Genomic DNA, 14,262 nt, shown 5'->3' on the forward strand with positions numbered 1-14,262 from the left:
TTTAGATTTTGACGACTTTAGCGCTTGTCACTTTACTCGTCACAGAACACATTTACTCTAGTGTGTGTAGTGTTTTATTTACTCTATGCTTGTTGTTGTTTGCATTGCATATTTTATTTTGCAAATAGCAAATCAAATTGTTTACAAATATTTATAAATTACAAATAATGTCCCGCACATCACACACCCAATTCGCAGCACTTGTAGATTTTATGGAAAGGTATGTACCTATCTACCTACTTAACTTTTAATGTTTACGACAACTCTACATGAAAATTTAATTAGAAATAAATTAAGTATCCTTCTCACCATCATATTAAATACTTTTTACAGGAATGGGGACCTGAACAAGCCTGGCGACGGCCCGCATGCCCGCTGGGCGGCTGTGAGCAAGTGGGAGGAGCTCAGTCGCGTGCTCAACTCAGACAGCAGTGGCACGGCCAAGACAGTAGACAAGTGGAAAAAGGTATGTTCTTAGCTAAGTATTTATATATTTTTTACTAGCTGTTCCTGCTCGCTTCGCCTTAAAAAGTTTTCCGTGGGAAGTCAGCTAACTCCATACCAAATTTCATTAAAATCGGTTCTACCATTTTGATGTGAAGAAGCAACAAACATACACACAGATACTCACAAACTTTCGCCTTTATTATAAATATTAAGTAGGATTAAACATTCATTTCCAGATACAAAGTCCATCATTGAGATAATACCCATCATACACAAACGAACAAATTCATAACACAATAATATTATGAAATACAAAATTTATATCCATTTAGTAAAATATGTTAATCAAAATTCACAATTCACATCAACAAGTTTGTTTGACTTGAAAATGCATACTTTTATAATTTTTTAATTATTGTTTACTTTGCATGTTAAGGTGTGGAGTGACTTTAAGAACAACACGAAGAGGAAGGCTGCAAAGATCCAGCGCGCTGCCAGCAGTCCAGCAGCCGATGGTCCAGGTTCCTCGCTGGTGCTGACGGACTTGGAGCAGCGGGTGCTGGTCGTGGCTGGCTGCCCGGCCCCTGCGGGGCTCCTCAACGTTGAGGTCAATATTGAGGAAATTGGTGGAGAGGTTTGTTCTACGATTTATGATGTGAGTAAAGTATGGACAGAATTAAATGTAAAATAATATGTGAATCTGTAAGGGTTCCTTTGCACTGATGTGCTAGAATTGCTAGATGATTGGCTATGTGGATCACCCTTTATTAGTCTCCATTTGCAGAAAACGACAGTGCACAAAGCATCTAATAAAACACATTATTTTCATAGTAAGTATAGATATCCAGAATTTATAGCCAATTGAAAACTAGCTAAGTACTTAAAATCCTGAAATGCCTCTACAAAACTACTGCATTGTTATTTCAGACACCCAACCTATCAATAGTGATGCAATGCTGCATGACACTGATCCAGTCTCACGGTTCCGTAGTGGAGCGAGTTATAGACGACCCGGCCTTCCAGAAGATATTGACACTCACTTCGCTCACTGCGGAGGAGCGGGGGCGAGTCACCTCCGAGGGAGTGAGGGCCATGATGGACACAGAGGAAGAGGACTACGGAGAGACTGTGAGTAGACTTAATGTTTAATCATGTAGCCTGAACAACGAAAAAACTTCCATCAAATTCAGTCAATCCGTTGTGAAGACATAGGCAATACACACAATAATATACTTACTTACAGATCACTTAAATGCAGGGTGTAAAAAATATATATTTTATGTTTCAGGATACAAGCGGAGTGCAGGAACAGGCGAATGAGACTGAAATTCAAGAACCTAGTGAGTCAAAATAAGATTTTCCATCTCATCATCACTATCACCTTAAATTATTCTTCTTTCATTTTAGCGAAATGCAAAAGATTTAATACATATTTATTTACATCTATTGCATAGTTTAAAAAATATCTTTTTTAACTATTTAAGTTCAAGAAAAAATGTTAAATATTAAAAAGTGAAGAGAGTTGACTGTCTGACTGACTTCTTATTATGACACTCAATAAAATCATTATTACATGTTTTACATTTAACAAAAACTTACTAGAAATAAGCTAGAAATATTATTATACGATACTCCCTCTAAAGATCTGTTGACCACTATCTACGTTTATGCATCCAGCTATCATCCATCAAAAACTCAAGATGAGAGTTGTCACTCACCAAAATCATTATTACATATTTCACATTCAATAAAAACTCGTCAAATCAAATCAAAATCATTTATTGCAAAGAATGTGGTCACAATAAGCTTTTTTACAATAATCAGTCGTAGTCGTATTTACAAATCTACACTACAATCTAGAGACCTTCCTTTTCTTTAATAAGCCATTAGAAATAACATTTATTCTTCTATATCTTTTGGAAATTGGCTAAAAAAGCTTTTTTACTCGAGTTTCCTAAACTTTTCAACTTTTTGTATACGTATTTTTGTTTTTGACCACAAAGACATAATAATATTCTTGTTCCAGTGGTGTCCATAAAGGGAGAGATACCAGAGACCCACTGGCAGTGTTCGTGCGACGAGATCTCGGGCCGCCACGACGACGCCTGTACCGCCGCCGTTGTTGACTACCTCGACCACTATCGAGTATGCCTCTTTTACTTAATTTTTGTGCCATTGGGTATAATAGCCATTGGGCATAATGGCCTTGTGGTAGGGCCATCTCAAGGCGATTCCAGCCCAATCTAGGCAGAGCTTGTAATATGGGTATCGGACAGTGGATATATCAACACAGATATCTGACTAAACAATTTAATATACCAGAGAACAAATATCTGCCTTTTATGATTTCTAGTGTAACAATTTATAAATGCATCATCTACAGATATCAGGGGACCAGGCGACGTGCACAATATGTGACAAGACGCTGACTTGGACATCTGTGGAAACACTCAAGAAACATCTGCAGAGACAACATCCAGAAGTAACTGGCATTGGAGATCATGTGAATTACTTTCTACTTTTCTTTCATTTATCTTGTCGTACAAAATCATTATTGCACTTTTAACATTGCTTTCGGCTTACTGTACTTACCAATTTTGTAACACCTGTATTTACTGAAAGTAAAGTTTTACTATCAAATTGTCAACAGGATGATCCCGAAATACCGAATGCTCCGCTGTCACCGCCAAGCATAAAACTAATAAAGGTCGACCCATTGGACAAAATCCCGCCAGCCAATAAGAAGCGCAAACTGGACCCCGCCCCAGACAACGAGCCAGTCACGACGAAGCAAACAACTCCCTCAATGGACAGATTCAACAGCCTCAACCAATTCGGCCTCTACGTAGCCTCGTTGCTGAAACTGCTGCCCAGGAAGAGGTGCATCAAGTATCAGAACCAGATAGTGGACAGGCTGTTGAAGGACCTGGCGGCCGCCGCCTAGTCCAGGCTCTCTAGTTGTTGCGTGACAAGCAAGATACACTCTACTACCACAAACAAGTTTAAACCTTGTTTAAAGGGTAAAGTTTGTTAAGGAATTTGACAGAACATGATTTTAATCAACACTGTATGTAGGTACATGTATGATTTAATGATGAGATGTTCAAGGGCTAACAAGTGCCAATGTTAAATTCATAAAGGATATACTTAATAGCATTAGTAATTGCAACATGCAATTTGAAATAGTTAAAATTCCAAATAAAATTGATGCTATTCCAAAATCCTACACATTTTTTATTCACCCACACCTACTGTTGCAAAGTTTTTGCCACCTAATTATGTTTTTTCTCCCCCGTGCATGGTTTAACGAGGGTGAAGCCAAAGCTCATCGATACTTTTCCAAAACAATAACAAAATTTAATTAAAGCGGTAATCGGCATGGCATGAACACCATAATAATCATAATATTAAATACTCTGTGATGAACACGAATGAGATTGACAGATTGTCAGTTGACGGCACCGTATACAGATTAATAAAGGACAACACTAGTCACATCAGTGAAGACGCCGACACACTAACGGACGCGGCTGTCAGCCGCGACTGATAAGTAATTGTGCACCATGGAAGTAATACTTAAGTACTTAACTTCCATGGTGTACACGGTCTTTTGGGACAGTTCGTGCCAGATCACTGTCGGACGTCTGAAAGCTGAAGGTCAGGCTGTCAGCCGCGTCTGCTAGTGTGTCGGCGTCTTAAGCCGCGTACTATTGTGTGCCGGCGCCTTCACACTCACAGAACACACTCTAGTTTGATGCTCTATGTTTTTGTGTTTGCACCTCAACCACAGAGTATATTATTTATATCTCAGATTTATACTGAGACCTCAATTTGTTTACAAGCAGATAATAATATTATTGTTTGTAAATAAAATTATAAATAATGTCCCGCACATCACACACCCAATTCGCAGTACTTGTAGATTTTATGGAAAGGTATGTATCTATATATTATACGTACTTACTTAACTTATGTTTACTATAACTCTAGGTTAAAATCTAGGAATAAATTAAGTATCCTTCTATTCAATACTTTTTACAGGAATGGGGACCTGAACAACTGGCCTACCGATGGCTCACATGGCCGCTCGGCTGCTATTAGCAAATGGGAGGAGCTCTGCCGCATTCTCAACTCTGACGGCAGTGGCACGGCCAAGACAGTGGAGAAGTGGAAAAAAGTACCTAAGTTTTTTTTGGTACAGGGTGTCAGCGAACTCCATACTAAATTTCGTTGAAATCGGTTCAGCCGTTTTGATGTGAAGGAGCAACAAACATAGGCACACACACATAACTACCTACTCTCAAACTTTCGCCTTTATAATATTAGTAAGATAAAACATTTATTTCCATTTAGATTTGTAAAAAGCTTGTGTTACTTACTCAAAATTCACAATTGATAGTCTCAGATCAACAAGTTGATAGTGGGTCTATAATTTGCCATGAATACACGTTTTTAAATTATTGTTTAACTTTAAAGGTGTGGAGTGACTTTAAAAACAACACAAAGAGGAAGGCCATAAAGATCCAGCGCGCTGCCAGCGGTCCAGGAGGCGGTCCAAGAGGTGGCCATGCTCCACTGTCGGACCTGGAGCGGCGCGCGCTGGTCCTGGCCGGTGCCCCAGGACTTGGTGGAGACGTTTGTTCTACAGAACTTGGTGGAGAGGCTCGTTCTACGGTTTATGATGTGAGTAAAGTGTGGACATAATAAAGGGTAAAATAATTCATGTGAAGGGTTGCTTTGCACAGTTATTTTTTATTTTTTTGTCCACTTTCTCTTCTGCCATCGACATTCTGTCTTCATCAGATTGTATGTTCATTATCCCTCGTTGATTTAGGTGATTGTCCAGTGAACATCATCTCCTTGGTTTCTTTTTCCAGCTTAGCACAGATGTCCTAGATGATTGGCTATGCCTATTGCCCTTTGTTAGTCTCGATTGGCATTTAAAACAGTGCACAAAGCACCTAAGACACATCAAATATTGTTATGCATGCTTTGATAGTAAGTTAAGCAAATCTTTGAAGCCCCTTGAAAACTAGCTAGGTGCTTTTATAATACTGAAATTCTCCCATAAAGGAATACTAAAATTGTTATTTCAGACACCCAACCTATCTCTAGTAATGCAATGCTGCATGACGCTGATCCAGTCTCACGGTTCTGTAGTGGAGCGAGTTATAGACGACCCGGCCTTCCAGAAGATACTGACACTCACTCCGCTCACTGCGGAGGAGCGGGGGCGAGTCACCTCTGAGGGAGTGAGGGGTATGATGGATGAGGAGGAAGAGGACTATGGAGAGACGGTAAGGGATAACAATATCAATAAAAATCAACCACTCAAGCAGGAGGTATAGAGAGCTGAATGTAAGGGATAGCTTTAGTAAAAATTATATCACAGTGTACACAGATTTACTATAATTTCACTATCAAATGAGATTACATAAACGCAGGGTGTTAAAATTATATTGTTCTTTTTTCAGGATACAAGCGAAGTGCAGGAACCGGCAAATGAGACTGAAATAGAAGTACCAAGTGAGTCGAAAATAATATTTTCCGTCCCATTATCACCATGACGTAATTTATTATTCTTCTTCTTTCCTGTAACTAACAAAGTCGCTAGATAGTAAAATCTTTTTATCCCATAGATAGGAGTGTGAAATGTGTAATAATGATTTTTACATACAAAAGCATTATTACACATTTCGCACTCAACCAAGAATCTCCAATATAATTATTTATTAATATTCATAATATTACTCGACCCCAATTTCACAAATGCCCCGTCACTAAGGAGAAGAAATGGCGAAAGAAACTCCTTAAGCTTCATATATTTACTTCCAGTGGTGTCCGTAAAACACGAGATAGTAGTGACCCACTGGCAGTGTTCGTGCGACGAGATCTCGGGCCGCCACGACGACGCGTGCGCCGCGGCCGTTGTTGACTACCTCGCCCACTACCGGGTAAGTATATCGGCTTCTTGACTACTTATAACTATTTCATCATCCGATTCAAGTATCAAGCTTCTCTCAAGTAGCACAACAACACTCTCCTTGTCCTTGAATAGAAAATAAAGCTTTATTTCTCTCACCACCATAATCACTATCATATCATTATAAAGCACTCATCAACATTATCAGGTTTTATCATAAGTGTGAATACCACAAAATTGTATGGAACAACTGGAGCACAAAACAATATACCCTCTGTGTTCCTTACCCAAGCACTACCTTATTAGTAGATTAGTCAAATCAACAGAATACACTAATAAAAGTCGGAGAAAAATACATTAACTGAATTCTGTTTTATCATTCGTTCACAAGTGCAATATGATGGATGCTATTCGGTCAAGATACATTATTATATATTTGGTATAGGGTAGCATGTAGGTATACACATACTACATAGATGTTACCCTAAACTAAAGATTAATGTATTAATGTTTCACTGTTATCTTGCACATTTTTAGGTTAACCTTTAGTTTCGGTTAGTCTTTAGTTTAGATTAAGTACCTAACTTATCCTGTTGTAGTATCGTTTAAGAATGATGTGGATATCTATAATGAAGCATACATATCAGTATTTTATAATAAGAAATACCTTTGTATTGTTTTATATGTATGCTGTAAATTATAGCTCTGTAAGGATACCTATATGCGTTATCTCTCTGCAGATATCAGAGGACCAGGCGACGTGCACAAAATGCGACAAGACGATGACCTGGAAGTCTGTGGACACCCTCAAGAAACATCTGCAGAGAAAGCACCCAGAAGTAACTGGCATTGGAGACCATGTGAGTTCCATCAATGTTGCCTCCTTTGTAACTGTATGTCATTCTACAAAATCATTTTTACGCTTATTACATTGAAGAAAAACTTATCCTAGTGCTATCCTAGTTGAGATTTGATTGCTTATTTTTATTGTGTAACGGCTATAAAACTGCTCCACTCTTTCGGCCTAACTTACCAATTTTGCCAACAGGATGATCCCGAAATACCGAGTTCTCCGCTATCACCGCCAAGAATGAAACTAATAAAAGTCGACCCATTGGACAAAATCCCGTCAGCCAATAAGAAACGCAAACTTGACCCTGCCGCAGACAACGAGCCAATCACAACGAAGCAAACAACTCCCTCATTGGACAGATTCAACAGCCTCAACCAATTCGGCCTCTACGTAGCCTCGTTGCTGAAACTGCTGCCCAGGAAGAGGTGCATCAAGTATCAGAACCAGATAGTGGACAGGCTGTTGAAGGACCTGGCGGCCGCCGCCTAGTTTGAACCTCGTTTAACGGAAGTTTGATTACTGAAGTTTTGATTTGAGTTCAAGATAATTAAAAGGCTATCAAGTGCCAAAGTTGCCCCAGTACTCTGTTAGATCCATGTTAGATCATAACAAGGGATTAGTTGTAGATTTTTGACACATCTGTCAAGAATTTAATATGGAGATGACGTACCGTATAGTTGATGACATTACGTAACAGGGGTGTTAATGATCTAACAGACTATGGTGAAACTGCAGCTTAATGATAAAAGTTATTCGGCATTCGTTATTGCAACATGTATTGGAAATAGCTAAATGTCATAATGCCAAATAAAATTTATGGTATAAAAAAAACTTACTTATTTGTTATTTACCCACCTACCTACCTACTTATACCAACCGCACATGAATATCCAAGCCATCTAAAAATCACAACAACAAATCTCTGTTAAATTCGGTTCATATGCAGTTTTAGTGACAAACACCCAGAAACACGCTAGGGGTAGGTAAGATTATGTACTTACTTATCTAGGTACTTTTAACAATAAATTAACTTTTCTTTTCACCGGAGGTCATCGCAATACTTGCTCACACGGTGTAAAAGCATTGTTTATTGCAAAAACATTAAGGTAATTGGCAAAAGCGATTAGGTACAAGACCGCACCCTCCCATATCAGAATTAATAAACTAGATACCTATGCCGCCCGCCTCTTTTCGTGTCTAGATTTTGCAGTTAGTGCCTAACTGTTCTAACCTAGACCTGCTGGTGCACTGGAAATCAGGTGCACCAAAATTTAATGGCGATCTTCTGTTGTTGCTAGGGGTAGTTGCATACTTACTTATTTATTTATTTCTTGGAAAACAAACAGCATGCTTAATACATAATGTTACTTATCAAATGAATAGTACATACTTATAACTGTTACTAATATTTCTATATTTCTAGTGTACCTACTATACCGTGTACTATACTGTACTGCTCACCTCTGACTACGCCTTCGGGGATTGCAGTCGTGAGCATTATGTACTTTTTGGCTAGTAGTTTTTATTGACCTTATGGGTATACGTTTTATACCTTATACCTAGTTTTTTTTTACCTTAGTGATCATGCAAATAATTAACGCCATTAATGATTTTTCTCCTGTATTGCAGAACCTATAGCTAAGTAGTTGGGACGTACGACGTACCCCAAGTGACGTCATACATGAATACGGTGCACGCTATAATAATTATGAATCGAAGTCTAGGCCAATTGATTTTAAAAACTCGTGTGAAATTTACTCGAGGTCATTAACAGAAAATGTACCAAAGTATTAGTATTTTTAATTATAGAAACTCCAGACCGTTATGTAACCTTAGAATATGCGATTCATGGTCAACCTACTAGTTACTTAGTTGTAAAGTTAAGTTTTTTACGACATGGGTGTTAGTGTTAGGCAAGTAACTAACTATAGGTATAAATATTCCTGGCCCTTATAGGTGACTGATACTCTTGGTATACCATATACCTGAGTCCCTATCTACACTAGACCTACCTAAAGTCCTACTATATGTGTATACTCCCAGAAAAATGTTATAGGTAGTAGGTACTTACTGTTGTACTGTGGAATTCTGAAATATGCAACACACTATTCCTTAGTAAAACGCTGTAAAATACTATTAGGCCTTCCAGTTCCGCATTACCCACTATTCAACAAATTCCTAACTAACATTAAATACTGTCCAACACCATAACCCAAATAAAAGACGCCATACCGCAAAAATACCGCCGAACGCACCTCATTGTAATTAAAAAAACAAAATTATTCCACCCCCCACCACGTGATTAACCGCCCCCCCGCGGCCGAGGCAAGGAACACCACCCCATACAGCCAGCCAACCCCTTTCTTTATAGCATGGTCAGTTGTGCCAGAACTGCCTTACAAGTAACCAACGTAGTCCTAGAAACTGCCATCAAAACAATAACATCAGAAAAAAATTACAGATTAAAAAAGTTATTGCGTTCTTTTGACACAAAATTCGGCGGCAAAATGTGCGTCTGGCACAAAAGAGGTTGCGCTTTTGAGTTCCGAGGTCCGAGACTAGTAATTTGTTGTGCTAATTTCTCGTATCACGGCCGACCGAAGGTTGTTTAACTTCACGTGTTCAACGTATTTTTTATACGAGGACGTGTAATCTTAATTTCGCTAAACCTATTTTCTAGGCGCGTGTGATTTCGTGAAAATGCGGTGAACCTCTTTGTTCAAGATGACAGCGCTGTTCTACTTTCGCGCCAAAAAACCCACCATGGAGGATTTGTTTTTGGTGATATTTTACGTGTTCAAAATCAAGTTGAAATGACGACGAGTGTGAAATGTGACATTAAAAATAAGACAGCAAAAATGTGAACTTTTAAAAACCGTTGTTGATTGTGACTTCCTCGTTTTGTGACTGTCTGTGCTGTGTTTTTGTATTTATTGGCTGGAACGTGATTTTTACGGTCAGTAAGATTTCCATACGTTAATAATTAATATTTATCTAGCTTACCCAAAACTACCAATTATTTATCTTCACTAAAATTAAGTCCTTGAAAACAAAACTAACTACCTAGTTATAAGAGTAAGTAAGAACTCCAAATTCAAACTCGGCTACTACTAGGTACTTATCTGACAGGCGTGAGGGCTCCGGAGATTATTGTCCAGCTGAGGACCTGATGACAGCATCAACCCAGTCACATTACAGGCAAGGCGCCGCATGGCATTATAGAAGCAAAGTATAGTGAACTGTTAGGGTACAATAAATCACACATATATATTCACCCCCATTTAAACTAAAGGGGTAACCCTTTAGTTGACTGTGAATTATAATAGTAAGTAGGCCATAATTTGATGTAGGTAAGTATCATGTGGGTTGCCCACTTACCTGACAACTCTCTCAGGACAAGCTTGCTTGTGTTGAGGTGTTGGATGTTGGGTTTCACAAACCCGCACGAATGTGGTGTCATGCGAATCTGGTCTACAGTCAGACAGTGATCTCTCCCAAACACCTATTGCCACAAATGCTTACCATAATACTGACTACGTATCTGAAGGGCGTCCCACGGGCTGGAACCATCCACCGTCGTCGTCTGAGACAGCAGTAAACATAAGCTTGAGGGTGCGACGTGCATACCGCGACGCTACAAGGTCGCGGGTAATAATTGCTCTACAGTTCGCTGCTAGGCTGTAGGGTTGGGACGTGGGAAATAATATGTATCTAGATGACTGACCTATCTATGAATAAAAATAATTCTCAAAGCGTAAAAGGCAGCAGTCGTAAAGCCTAGTCAGAGGCTTTCGGGCAGCTTGAAAACATCTGACAGTCTGGTTGACAACTTACCCGACAACTCTCTCAGCACAAGCTTGCTTGTATTGGGGTCCACCTACCCGCAATGGACCAGCGTGGTGGACTAGCCCTAAAACCCTTCCTTGATTAGAAGGAGACCCGTGCCCCAGCAGTGAAGACGTAATGGGTTGTGATGTGATACTTCTAAAATTATCGATTGTCTTAAGCCGCGTACAGACCGGCCCAACGAACGCCAACGAACGGATTTCGTTGACCTTCGTTGCTGCAATCTGCCCTGTATTATGTATGATAAATATCCATCGTTGGGATAACCGTTGGCGTTCGTTGGCCCGGTCTGTACGCAGCTTTAAAGCGTATCGATATAACTAAGTACCATTAAGGCACATCACTAGAAACAACTTTGTAACGACCTGCATCGGTTGTAGTGTGGGACATTCTTTTAACGACTGTGAGCATGGACGCTTTAAGTAATGTGCTGAATATTGCGGTTGCTCTAATGCTGAACACTTTATGATGTAATAAGTGTATTTATTACGGTAAGCGCCTGCTTTTCATGCCAGCGAAGCGGGTTCGAATCCCGGCGCTGACATATTGTACGGTGAAGGGAAAACATCGTGAGGAAACCTGGATATCTTCAGATTTAGCACATATCGAGTGAACCTACCAATTAACTCGCAGTGGACCAGCGTGGGGCATGGTCCAAGCTTAGGAAGGCAGTTTAGACCTTGGAGATACGCACAAAGGTTTCGAACATTCGAGACAGCCAGGTGCAGTAGGTACTTATACCCCCACAGATACCTAGTAGGTATAATAAAATAGCACATAAAGGGTTAAAAACGACAACTCATCACAACAATACGATTTTTACTACAGTTTGCAATGAAATGAACTTGTAGTCATGGTAGCAAATGAAAATGAACCATTCCCCTAACTTCTCCATACCTACTCGTAAACTTAGTACAGTCAACAAAAAAGATCCATCACCAGCAAAGTTAAAAATAGTCAAAGGTGAAAGACAGCAGATGTATTATTTTGATTTCTTCATTAATTGCTCTTGCACTTATTGTATGGATACCTACATCATCATCATCATCATCATCTGAGCCATAGTTACGACGTCCACTGCTGAATAGGCCTCCCCCAATTTTTTCCACCTTGTCCGATCGGAGGTGGCCCGCATCCATGATGATGATGACAATTGACGCGTTAAAGTTTGACAACAGTAACTGTAAGGATTATGTAAAATTTCTTTCTATTTACATATTAAACATTTTAAAGTGTTTGTGCGACGGGGTATCCTAACTAATATTATAAATGCGAAAGTAACTGTGTCTGTCTGTCTGTCTGTCTGTTACTCTTTCAAGCTAAAACTACTGAACGGATTTGAATGAAATTTGGTATACATACGTTCTAGACCCTGGGAAAGAACATAGGGTACTTTTTATCCCGGAATTCCCACGGGAAAACTTTTTAAGCGAAGCGCGCGGGAACAGCTAGTATAACATATTTTTGGCTAACTGTACCTACTCTCTCTATCCTCAGGGTAGTGTATTACTTTACCATGACTATCAGTTGTTACACCATTAATCATAGTGTGTGAAATATATCGATGTTGTTGACGTTATCTAATCACTTCGTATGATGGGGAAGGTAAAAGTGAATATCGAATTAAATTTTAGCGACCCACCCCCGACTTCGCATGTCCGAATAGGTCCAATATAATTTTTACTCCAATAAAAACACTGGAACACTAACACAATCAAACTCTGTTGCATTGTACACCCAAAAGCAATGAGAAAGTTGATTACAAAATGCCAAATGTCCAAATTTGAACTCAATATCTACGTTTTTAGTTGGTAATACGAGTATTCTGATGGGCTGTTAATTGCACTTCAATATTGCAGACGGCGTCATTAAGCTAGCCTTTTCCGTTTATGGTGCGATTGTCACTGGAACTTTTTCATTGTTCGCGATTGTATTGTTACATCGATTATAAGATTTTCGACCCTCCTTTTACGTTCCATATCGTCAATTGTCACTGTCAAAATGTAAGGCAAATTTGTTAGTTTCAAATGTAACTACGATGGCGCCTTTCTTTTCCCATGTGTTTCTGTAGTATCGAAAATAGTATCGAATTGCCACGTTTGCCCGTGATAGGCCCTCTGAATACCAAGCGAGGGTAAGTAGAAACACAAGAAGCACGATGTGTCAGTAGCACCAACATGGCGACTGAGTCAGCACAGCAGTCACTGAACCCCGCTGGGGTGACTGGGGGTAAGGTCAGCATGAGTCAGTATGAGTCAAGGGGTACGGTGCAGCGTGGTTGAATTAATGCAAGGTTTTGCTGTTGTCTTGCAATGTGCACTTGTTCAAATGTGGAATACTTATTTGGCGACTGGCATACAATACGTATTAGGTACTTGTAAGTACTTATTATAAATTAATAAAAACTTGAAAATTTACAAACGCGAAATAAAAGTTGTTCATGACAACTTCTGGCATGCATTTTGGCTTGGATGGGTATCCGAAGTTCTGACTATCGTAATTAGTCATTCATTATTCATAAATTACCTATGAAGTATTATGAATCATAGTATTCATATCTTTGATCCAAGGTTGCCGAAAAGTGATAGTTATATACATGCACTGTAATGTCTGTATCATGCTGGTAAGCTAGGCAGGATACATAACTATTACACAACCATACATTTCGACGTTCTAAGAAGAAGATTTTGGCCAACCACCTTGCATTTAACGCGATGTTCATGCTATCTGTACATTCGTTTCAGTAGCAGTGCCAGGATCGATACATATCAGGTTTAAATCATTATACATTACATGGCATTACCCACGTTTTCCATACATTAAAATGATTTGAAGTCTTATTGTAAGTTATATTTCTTGCCTTCCGGTCCATTGTACCATAATCTCACAATACCCCACCCATCAACCTTCAAGTGTGAAAAACACAGACAGGTTAAACTTATAGGATTACTAGATGCTCCCGCGATCTTTGCTTCGTCTTAAAAAGTTTTCCCAAGCATGTGTCATGTGTGTTTATCTGGGGTGTCAGATAACTCCATACGCTCCATACCAAATTTCATTCAAATCGGTTCAGCGGTTTTGACGTTGAACAAGTAACATACACACTCACACACACATACTCACAAACATTCGGTTTTATAATATTAACTTTTTTGCGTAGTTGGTGAAAAATAAGGGGTTTATCATCATCAGC

General features: G+C 39.2%; 5 protein-coding genes across 5 annotated transcripts in view; all 5 read left to right on the forward strand.

Moving 5' to 3' along the window:
* The first annotated feature begins 18 nt into the window (after window positions 1-18).
* LOC105388476 lies at window positions 19-2,694 on the forward strand. Its single transcript, XM_038114446.2, has 6 exons — window positions 19-220; window positions 334-466; window positions 884-1,081; window positions 1,375-1,575; window positions 1,736-1,787; window positions 2,474-2,694. Exons 1-6 carry the CDS (start codon window positions 168-170, stop codon window positions 2,692-2,694), a joined length of 858 nt encoding a protein of 285 aa, XP_037970374.2. The 5' UTR covers window positions 19-167.
* A 106-nt stretch (window positions 2,695-2,800) lies between these two features.
* Window positions 2,801-3,646, forward strand: LOC125491131. Its single transcript, XM_048632346.1, has 2 exons — window positions 2,801-2,950; window positions 3,098-3,646. The coding sequence occupies exons 1-2, from the start codon at window positions 2,816-2,818 to the stop codon at window positions 3,389-3,391; spliced, it is 429 nt and encodes a 142-aa protein (XP_048488303.1). The 5' UTR covers window positions 2,801-2,815; the 3' UTR covers window positions 3,392-3,646.
* Window positions 3,647-4,232: 586 nt separating this feature from the next.
* Window positions 4,233-6,422, forward strand: LOC105388475. Its single transcript, XM_048632197.1, has 6 exons — window positions 4,233-4,382; window positions 4,489-4,624; window positions 4,924-5,130; window positions 5,544-5,744; window positions 5,922-5,973; window positions 6,283-6,422. The coding sequence occupies exons 1-6, from the start codon at window positions 4,330-4,332 to the stop codon at window positions 6,420-6,422; spliced, it is 789 nt and encodes a 262-aa protein (XP_048488154.1). The 5' UTR covers window positions 4,233-4,329.
* A 569-nt stretch (window positions 6,423-6,991) lies between these two features.
* Window positions 6,992-7,785, forward strand: LOC125491130. The gene is made up of 2 exons (XM_048632345.1): window positions 6,992-7,230; window positions 7,419-7,785. The coding sequence occupies exons 1-2, from the start codon at window positions 7,000-7,002 to the stop codon at window positions 7,710-7,712; spliced, it is 525 nt and encodes a 174-aa protein (XP_048488302.1). The 5' UTR covers window positions 6,992-6,999; the 3' UTR covers window positions 7,713-7,785.
* A 1,809-nt stretch (window positions 7,786-9,594) lies between these two features.
* The window catches only part of LOC105381273 (protein stum), a 61,115-nt gene continuing 56,447 nt past the window's right edge, over window positions 9,595-14,262 (forward strand). The window contains exon 1 of the mRNA XM_038114515.2: window positions 9,595-10,179. The gene's annotated coding sequence lies outside the window, so the exon portion shown is untranslated. The remainder of the gene's footprint in view (window positions 10,180-14,262) is intronic.

Source organism: Plutella xylostella, chromosome 31, assembly GCF_932276165.1.
Source record: "Plutella xylostella chromosome 31, ilPluXylo3.1, whole genome shotgun sequence".
Classification (NCBI taxonomy): domain Eukaryota; kingdom Metazoa; phylum Arthropoda; class Insecta; order Lepidoptera; family Plutellidae; genus Plutella; species Plutella xylostella.